The sequence below is a fragment of the Cynara cardunculus genome, unplaced genomic scaffold (assembly GCF_001531365.2).
Source record: "Cynara cardunculus var. scolymus isolate 2C unplaced genomic scaffold, CcrdV1 Un_Scaffold_4197, whole genome shotgun sequence".
NCBI lineage: Eukaryota > Viridiplantae > Streptophyta > Magnoliopsida > Asterales > Asteraceae > Cynara > Cynara cardunculus.
The window spans coordinates 8,167-18,213 of record NW_020201784.1 but is presented as its reverse complement, the minus strand read 5'-3'; the positions used below and the strand labels follow the sequence as shown (position 1 = coordinate 18,213).

Sequence of the window (10,047 nt, the reverse complement as noted above, 5' to 3'; positions counted from 1 at the left end):
GATAATCATTAAGTTCTAACAGAATACTTAATTATTATATTTATAAAATGTTATATTATTAAATAAAAAATAAACTATTTCATAATTAAACTTAAATTAAATTATAATTAAAAATAAATTAAAGAAATTACATAAAAAATAGTACTTTTAAATAGTTGATTTGATGTTAACATTAATATTTTTTTTCAAATTTATATTTTATTAAAAAATAAAATCATTATTGTTTTCCTAAAAACACATAAAATTGTATTATAACATCGACATAGATAAAGAATAAAATAAAACATTAAAATCGAGATGTATCTCGCTGCATTGCACGAGTACTATTCTAATAACTTATTAATGTATTTGAATTTTATAAAACCAATAATGAAACGATAAACATTAAGTCATATTAATACGACAAAATAAACTGATAACTACAGTAAATTCTCTCGCTCCCTAAAAAACACACTCATAAAAATCAAATAGAGATGTATTGCAATACGATTAGCGAGTCGAGTTCTACCTAAAATATAACTATAAGCATCACCATCACCAACGACATAAAAAAAATCAAAAAGAAATTTATATGAATATTTTCAGTATTAATTATATTACTAAAATATTCAATAATATAATAAAATCACTTTCCTCCATTTAATTTGATTGACTGATTTGAAATAAGCTTTCTTGGAAATAAAAAAACAGAATTTTTGAAAAAATTCCCAAAAATCATTTTCTCTCATATTTTCCCATTTTAGAGTTTTCTTATTTTATTTTATGTAAAGATGTTAATTATATATTTTATGATATTATAATATTGGTAAATAATTAGAGTTGAAAATTAAAAAATAAATAAATAATTAGGGGCCACTTGGTACAGGCTTATGGGGTGAGGTTAGGGTGGTGAAGTATAAAGAGACGCTCCTATTCTTAATCCATATCAGGTGAAGAAGAGCCCTTCCTCCCACAGAACACCCCCCTCTCTCTCTCTCTTCTCTCTCTCTCTCTGCAGATTTTTTCATTGGGGTTTGAGAAAAATCAAACTCCATTGATTCAGACTATCAACAACATTGATGCTAGCGGTGACGGTCCTCTTCAATTGAATTGTTGTTGCCGTAGTTTCTGCCGTCGGCGTTGTTCTGTTTCTCTCAGCTGTTGGAGATGGGTGGTGATACGGCTCTCAGCCTTGAAGGAATTAAGAATGAGACTGTCGATCTGGTATGAAAGCTTTTTCTCTTATTCTTCCCCATTTAATTTACTCTGAACTCAAATCTTCTGTTAGCTCTATGAACTATTTTGGAGTGCTATCGTAAATCAATTGAGAATAGATCTCTTTCAATTTCAGAATTTCTGTTCGAAATCATCAACGTCAACGATAGAATGTTCATTGTTAACTTCAGAATCACCAAATTAACTACTATGATGTTCAAAAAAATTTATTGTGAGGGAGCGTTCGCATGTGACGACTTTCCTTCACAAGCAATCAATCTGTTTTGCGGTTTATTTTTCATTTTCTTATATCAGTTACAGATCGAGTTGAATAATGACTTTGTTTATTCATTAATTTGATGCTAATCGACAAATTACTTGTCCCCTGTATGTGTGTGTTTACACTTATTTTAACTTTTTTTTTCATCAATTATTTATTATTATTTTTTTCACGGATTTCATATCCCCAGCGATTTGCAATTATTTATCATCATTTTGTTTCATCTTGTGTTTTCATTAGAAACACTTTAGTTCCGTACATTTCGATCGATGTGTATTATTTAATACTTTTTTCTAATGACAAGAGATTTGGCTGATCCCGTGATTATCTCTAACGATTTGGGGAAAATCTTTTGAAATCCCTGTGATCAATGATTAATTCCCATCTTGTAGCCAAAGATTTAAGGGATTGTTACAGTTTGTGGAATACAATTTCATTTATAGCTATTATCTAATAATTGACAGTTGACCTTTATGTTATGTTATCACCAAAAGGTGATAGTACCCCCTCTTATGCCTTAAAGTACAACTAGAATAAAATTCTAAGATTGATATCACAGGAATTCATGTCATTTTAAATGATTTTTTGTACCATTTTTTACACCGACAATAACGTACATCAATGTCAACTTTCTATTCGTTATATTTTTTATACATGAATGACTCCAATTAACTCAAAAGAGGTTTATTCAACAAACATCCTCAAAATATGGTTAGAATAAGATCTCATAATATGGCTAAATCAACTGAATGTTACACAAACTTTGCAATAGTTCTCTTAAATGGTTATGCATAAATCTGAGTTCAATTTTGCACTTCCATTTTTTAGTTATGATGCAAAATTATTATTGTGATTAATATATGTGCATAATGAAAGGGTGAGAGAGAAAGCTGGTGCAGTACTTTTGAATGCTCCGTGGTACCCGAAACCATATTTGTCTATTTTGATGCTTTTAATTTGATTGTTCCACTTCTGTTAGCAGCTCTGACTAATGGAATCTGACACAGTTTCTTGGATTTATTCTTTATTGCTCTTCATTAGTGAAATAAATTATTATGATGGTGATTATAATTAATACTTAAATATATTTATAACTAAAATATATCTAATTAAATATTATATAATAATTAAAAAGTAACTTCATTTTAACATTTGATAGCTAAAGGAGGTAATTGTTGCTTTTTATTGAGTAATTGCAATATTGCATCATAAGAAAAGCCTGGGAAAGCATGCTCTAAACATATAGATTGCATGTTTCATTATTTATTTATATATATATATATATATATATATATGTGTGTGTGTGTGTGTTTGTTTTATCAAATAATTCCAATATCGAATTGTAATTAATATTTAAAATGGTCTTATTTATAAAAAGAAATAAATATCACATTTTTATAGTAAAAAAATAATTACATAAACTTGTCTAGTAAAAATATTTTAATTTCTTATATAGCATAGTAAAGATCAAGAAAATTATGTAATTTTTATGAAGCATAAAATATTTACCAAATTTGTTATTTTTTCTGTCAGGAAAAACAAATAAGAAAACTAAAGTGGTCACTGTCATATTGTAATTTCTTTTTCGTTATGTTTATGTAAATAATTGTTAATTGCACAAACTATGAGTTAGTGTGAGTTATACCGTCAATTTTTTGTGAGGATAAAATTATATTTTTATATTCAAATATATATTTTAAAAGAGCTTTAATCTTGAAATAATTGTGCAAAAATAAAAAGAAAAAATAGTTGCTTTGTACCCTCCTCCATTTTATTTTTACATGAAATTCTGTCAAGTAACTGCTTTCTCGTGGGGAATCGTTGGGAGCACATAAACCTTTTTGGACTTTTTCTCTTATAGGGCAACGTGCCGTTGTTGCTTGATTGGTCCTTATATTTTATAGGAAATACTAAATAGAAAAAGATGCACCTTCTTCTGTCGAGATTGGCACCTCCGTCATGTGTGGGTCCAACCATTTGTGTTCAGTGGAAAAGTCAACTTGCGTTATGCAACATGTTCTCATGTCTCTTTTTATTTTACTTATCCATTCTCCATGAAAGTAGCATTGTACCTAATTTTGACATAACCCATCTCATATATTAAATTTATTTTGATTAAATCTTCTATTTATATATTCATTAAAGCAACTAATTATCAAAAAGTTTATTTTAAATAAACAATCCACCTGTTATTTTAACATTTTTTTACTAATTTCATATACATGTCAAATCCATCCCCTTTATTTTACATTTATAAATCTAATCAGGGTGACTTAAATTTCACTTTAATCTAGTGTTCCCTATTTAAGTATGTTTGTATATATTATCATGTGTTTGAGTTTGCAGTCCTTTTCAAAGCAACAGCCAACTACTACTACTGTGACCAAAGTAATCAACTCAAATGGTTCCGCTGCCTCTCAGAAAATAATAATATTATTTATAACTTAAAAGATTGAGCTTGATTCAGTGGAACCTTGTGCACATATGATTTTAAGAAGTGGGACACTTTATTTCTTGAATCTTTCCTCAATATAAATAAAATGATGCAGATCTCCTCTTATAACTAATGATATGTAGTTACTGAAGGGCATAATTATATGTGTGTTAACATTACAAACATGAGGTATACGTATATAGCTTCCTATGCATGTCCTTATTTCTTTTGCGTATGCAGTAACAGTCAAGAACATTGTAACTTTTGTCCAATTAAGTTGTTGCTCCATTGTTATAATGGTATCTAGCTTGTTAATCAATTAATCGTGTATTTCGTACTACAGGAAAAGGTACCTATCGAAGAGGTGTTTGAGCAGTTGAAATGTAACCGTGAAGGTCTGACCACAGATGAAGGAGCCACCCGGCTTGAAATTTTCGGACCAAACAAATTGGAAGAGAAGAAGGTACACTCGATTACTACAAACTGCTTTGATTTGTAGCCGCACCTTGCTAGTAGCTTCACTTCCAGATGGCCAACGATATTTTCTTTTGTTTTGTTTAACACAGGAAAGCAAATTTCTCAAGTTTCTTGGGTTTATGTGGAATCCTTTATCATGGGTCATGGAGGCTGCAGCTATAATGGCAATTGCACTGGCTAATGGAGGTGGGAAGCCACCAGATTGGCAAGATTTTGTTGGTATCGTTTGCCTGCTTGTTATCAACTCAACTATCAGTTTCATTGAAGAAAACAACGCTGGAAATGCTGCTGCTGCACTTATGGCAGGTCTTGCCCCCAAAACCAAGGTATTTCCTCCATTGTTTATCAAGTTTAGACTTGTTATATGGGATATATCAATGCTTTCTTATGAGGTTAAGCTTTTGTGATCTCATTTCCATGGTGATTTTTCTGCAGGTTTTGAGGGATGGTCGTTGGAGTGAACAAGAAGCTTCCATATTGGTTCCTGGAGATATTATAAGCATCAAACTTGGTGACATCGTACCTGCTGATGCCCGGCTTCTTGAAGGTGATCCTTTAAAGATTGACCAATCTGCCCTCACCGGTGAATCTCTTCCCGTCACCAAGAATCCATATGATGAAGTGTTCTCTGGTTCAACTTGCAAGCAAGGTGAACTTGAAGCTGTTGTCATTGCAACTGGGGTCCACACCTTCTTTGGGAAGGCTGCACATCTTGTGGACAGCACAAACCAAGTTGGACATTTCCAGAAAGTCCTAACAGCAATCGGGAACTTTTGTATTTGTTCCATTGCTGTGGGAATGGTTGTTGAGATTATTGTCATGTACCCTATCCAGCACAGAGAGTACAGAAAGGGAATTGATAATCTTTTGGTCTTGCTTATTGGAGGAATTCCAATTGCTATGCCTACGGTTCTTTCAGTTACCATGGCTATTGGATCACATAGGCTCTCACAGCAGGGTGCTATTACTAAGAGAATGACTGCCATTGAAGAAATGGCGGGAATGGATGTTCTTTGTAGTGACAAAACAGGAACTTTGACACTTAACAAACTCTCGGTCGATAAAAATTTGATCGAGGTATTTGCCAAAGGTGTCGATAAGGAGCAGGTGTTGCTTTATGCTGCAAGGGCTTCTAGGACAGAAAACCAAGATGCTATTGATGCGGCCATTGTTGGAACCCTTGCTGATCCCAAAGAGGTTTCTCTCTTTTTCTTTTAGTAAAACAAATCCAACTGATACAATTAGAAAACTGAAATCAATACATCCTTTTTTTAGGCACGAGCTGGCATCAGAGAGGTTCATTTCTTCCCATTTAACCCTGTGGATAAGAGGACTGCTTTGACTTACATTGATGGTGAAGGGAACTGGTTTAGAGCTAGCAAAGGTGCACCTGAACAGATTTTGACTCTCTGTGCCTGCAAGGAAGATCTCAAGAAGAAAGTTCACGCCATGATTGATAAATTTGCTGAACGTGGTCTGCGATCTTTGGCTGTTGCAAGACAGGTTTGCATGATTCCTCTCAATTTGTTTATATGTGTTGTTATCTGATCAATGGTTTCTTAAACTTGTGGCAATGTGGTAAATTTATAGGAAGTGCCACAAAAATCTAAAGATAGCCCGGGTTCTCCATGGCAATTTGTTGGATTGTTGTCCCTCTTTGATCCACCAAGGCATGACAGTGCTGAGACCATTCGAAGAGCTCTCAACCTTGGTGTAAATGTGAAGATGATTACTGGTAACCATAGCTCAAGAGCAATCATTCATCCTCTACTTGATATTTAAGTACTGATCATATTCTATGGTATGTAGGTGATCAACTTGCCATTGCTAAGGAGACTGGTAGACGTCTTGGTATGGGAACAAACATGTACCCTTCTTCTTCTTTGCTCGGTGGACACAAGGATGAATCAATTGCAGCACTTCCTGTTGATGAGTTGATTGAGAAAGCTGATGGATTTGCCGGAGTTTTCCCTGGTCAGTGTTTCTGCAATTCCCTCAACACATCAGATTACTCCTCAAAAGAGAGGAGGGTCATTAATTGTATACACAAACTTAAGTCCTTCAAAAAGATTAACTAATTTTGTCGTCGAAATATGCAGAACACAAGTACGAAATTGTGAAGAAACTACAAGAGAGGAAACACATTTGTGGGATGACTGGAGATGGTGTGAATGATGCCCCTGCTTTAAAGAAGGCTGATATCGGAATTGCTGTTGCTGATGCTACAGATGCTGCAAGAGGAGCTTCTGACATCGTGCTTACCGAGCCTGGGCTCAGTGTGATCATTAGTGCCGTGCTTACCAGCAGAGCCATTTTCCAACGGATGAAAAATTACACCGTTAGTTCCTCGTGTCTAATAAACACATTTGCTTGATCAAAACAGCTCATAGTTACTAAATTCTTCCTCTCCTCTTTTTGCAGATCTATGCAGTTTCTATCACCATCCGTATTGTGGTAAGTTGAAGATGAAATTTGAATCATTTTATTAGGATAATATGGTATTGAGTTGGGTGACTAACTTTCGATATCTTTGCAGTTTGGATTTATGTTCATCGCTTTGATATGGAAGTTCGACTTCTCTCCTTTCATGGTTCTTATCATTGCAATTCTAAACGACGGTGAGTGTTTTTAAGTTATCCAACATTACATCTAATATTTGAATTTATCTTACTGATGTCCCCCCTCTTTTGATGCCATGAAGGAACAATCATGACAATCTCAAAGGATAGGGTGAAGCCATCTCCATTACCTGATAGCTGGAAACTAAAAGAGATCTTTGCTACTGGCATTGTGCTTGGAGGTTACTTGGCATTGATGACAGTTATCTTCTTCTGGATCATGAAGGATACCGACTTCTTTTCGGTAAGAATATAAAAGAAAGAAAGTTATCCCCATAAACATAACTCATCTCACAAAAAGGTTGATGGGTGTTTTTGCTTACTGATGTTTGTTTCTATGGGTGGTGCAGGATAAATTTGGAGTGAAATCTATCAGGACTAGTGAGACTGAAATGATGGCTGCTCTGTATTTGCAAGTCAGTATAGTGAGCCAGGCTCTGATCTTTGTGACTCGATCTCGCAGCTGGTCATTTGTCGAACGACCTGGATTTTTACTGATGGGTGCTTTCTTGGCAGCACAACTGGTAACGCTTTTCGATTCATTAATTAACCGAATAGGTTTATCAATGGAATTGCATAACCTGAAACTTGTATTTCAGGTAGCAACTTTAGTAGCAGTTTATGCAGAATGGGAATTTGCAAGAATCAAAGGAGTTGGATGGAAATGGGCTGGTGTCATCTGGCTTTACAGTATCGTCTTCTATTTCCCTCTCGACATTATGAAGTTTGCCATCCGCTATATCCTTAGCGGCAAGGCTTGGCTCAACTTGCTCGACAATAAGGTATATTCCATTAACTAATAGATGTTCTATAATCACACACACATCTCACATTTACATTTGGTGAGACTAGAACCTAGGGTAAATGGCCCTTTGGTAATAGGTCTTGTGTTGAGAACTTAACTTCAAAAGGGTTGATTCTAAACTTAAAAACATTTTTGGAATAGACCGCTTTCACATCAAAGAAGGATTATGGACGAGAAGAACGAGAGGCTCAATGGGCTCTTGCTCAGAGGACTTTACATGGGCTTCAAGCACCAGAGACATCTAATATCTTTCACGAGAAGAGCAGCTACCGAGAACTGTCTGAAATTGCTGAACAGGCCAAAAGACGTGCCGAAGTTGCAAGGTACATAAATAGCCATTATTCACATTTTGAGGTTGTTTTTAGATTTTTCTTTGAAGTATATAATATTTATATACGGAAAATTAAAACTCTCGGACACTTGGTGAGACTTGAATCTTTGACCTAAAGGAAAGTGGGTTGTTTTGAGTAGCTAACAAATAGTTGGATTGTTTGTTTGTATAGGCTTCGGGAGGTACTTACACTCAAGGGTCACGTTGAGTCGGTGGTGAAACTGAAAGGTTTGGACATTGACACAATTCAACAACATTATACAGTATGAGGGAGGAGAAAGTTTTGATAAGGGAAAGGGGACACTTTTTTTTACCTTTAACTTATTATTACTGAATCGTGGCCGGGAAGACCGTGTATAAGCATGGGGAGACGTGGTGCATTGCGGCCTCGAGTGTTTAAAGTTTGTGTTTGGTCGAAGCAAGGTTGAACATTTCTGATAACGTAGTAGTTTTTCATTTACTCTTATCTTTTGTATGCGTCCGTCCCTCTGTGTTTGAATGTAATGAACAAAGCCAATCGGCAATTGGTGCTTGTAATCTACAAGTTTTACTCCATTCTAAATCCAATCATGCATGCTCTTTTAAGTTACCGTTTAAAACAATCATCACCATCTAAATTTTTAAACGACGTAAAAGATTTCAAGAATTTTATGTAAAACACGAAACAACTGTAATCAAATCAAATATATATCCTGCTCAAAGTAATGGCATTGTGGGTAAAATCTATGCATACATTTGTTCGTCCGAAGACAACTTTTCTTACCAAAACGTGAAGTTATCTATGAAATTTCCAATTACTTGAGTTTACCTTGAACACATCATAAAACTTAAACGTATACTTGATCGTTAAGATATGTGCTTGAGCAAGTTTATAACTCTTTTTACATTAAGCAGAGGTGTACAAGTGTCGTCTCAACAGGTGTTAAAAAAAGGAAAAAGTGGACGGTCCGTAGTAACCGGTCTTTTGAGCTTTTCTAAAATAACAAATACACATATAAAATAATAAAACGGACAATTATTTTAAAGAATATCTTGAATTTTCATTTAACATAAATTAATTAAGGATAAGAAATAAAATTTTAGTTAAATTATAACATTGTAAACTAATTCACGTCTTGTTTTTTTACCCTTTTCTTTTGAATCTTTTTCCTATTTTTAGTTTGAATTTTTGTTACCTTTGTCTATATTGAGTATATTTTATATTCCTTGTGGTTTCTAGGTCAAAATGAATTGTGTTTAGATCTAAAGTATCCAGTATTCTTTTAATAAACCATCAACTCCATTTATATTGTATATGTTGGGTTTAAAGTCGATAAAATGAGAAGACATAATATTTCTTAAAATTTTCTTACATTAACCAATACCAATGACCGGTTTTTGAACTTTATACTTTCTTCTTCTTATTGGTTTAAAAAAAAATACAAACAATTCATTTGTCGACACAAAAATTTTACAATTATAACCCAAAAGTGTTCAAGAGCATCTCCAATGGAGGTTCTTATAAAAATCTCCTTTTTGTAATTTTTGTTGTCAATTTATCTCCAACTCATCAAATCAAGAACTTTTTTAAAAGTCCACAATGATGGTTCTTAGAGATCCGATGATTGTTTGAAGATGACTTGACCATTGAAGTTAATGAGTTGAAGATAAATTTTTGCTGAGGTTCCTCAAGACTTTGAAGACATGGATGTGAGAAGCAAAGAAAAAGAAAAACACTGATTATAGTGGGACCAATACTCTTTTTTTTATTTATTTTTATTATGTTCAACTCTTTTACATTATTTGATCATTATGGATACTCTTATAAGAACCTCCTTTTTTATAGCTCACTTTAATTCATTCAAAATTAATAATTATTATATTAATACCTATAATATCAAGAAAACAAAATAAAAAATAAGAAAAATG

At 33.6% G+C, this 10,047-nt stretch overlaps 1 protein-coding gene across 1 annotated transcript; it reads left to right on the top strand.

Moving 5' to 3' along the window:
* The first annotated feature begins 961 nt into the window (after nucleotides 1–961).
* On the top strand, nucleotides 962–8,725 carry LOC112503947 (plasma membrane ATPase 4-like). Its single transcript, XM_025107918.1, has 15 exons — nucleotides 962–1,203; nucleotides 4,252–4,371; nucleotides 4,475–4,711; nucleotides 4,821–5,582; nucleotides 5,661–5,888; nucleotides 5,976–6,120; nucleotides 6,195–6,359; nucleotides 6,485–6,723; nucleotides 6,807–6,839; nucleotides 6,922–7,003; nucleotides 7,087–7,247; nucleotides 7,354–7,527; nucleotides 7,603–7,785; nucleotides 7,950–8,131; nucleotides 8,312–8,725. Exons 1-15 carry the CDS (start codon nucleotides 1,147–1,149, stop codon nucleotides 8,406–8,408), a joined length of 2,865 nt encoding a protein of 954 aa, XP_024963686.1. The 5' UTR covers nucleotides 962–1,146; the 3' UTR covers nucleotides 8,409–8,725.
* The last annotated feature ends 1,322 nt before the right edge of the window (nucleotides 8,726–10,047 follow it).

Coding starts and splice junctions, on each gene's coding strand:
- LOC112503947 (XM_025107918.1), top strand. CDS start 1,147: ATGGGTGGTGATACGGCTCTCAGCCTTGAAGGAATTAAGAATGAGACT. Junction 5,583..5,660: donor CCCTTGCTGATCCCAAAGAG/GTTTCTCTCTTT, acceptor TCCTTTTTTTAG/GCACGAGCTGGCATCAGAGA. Junction 6,360..6,484: donor ATTTGCCGGAGTTTTCCCTG/GTCAGTGTTTCT, acceptor CGAAATATGCAG/AACACAAGTACGAAATTGTG.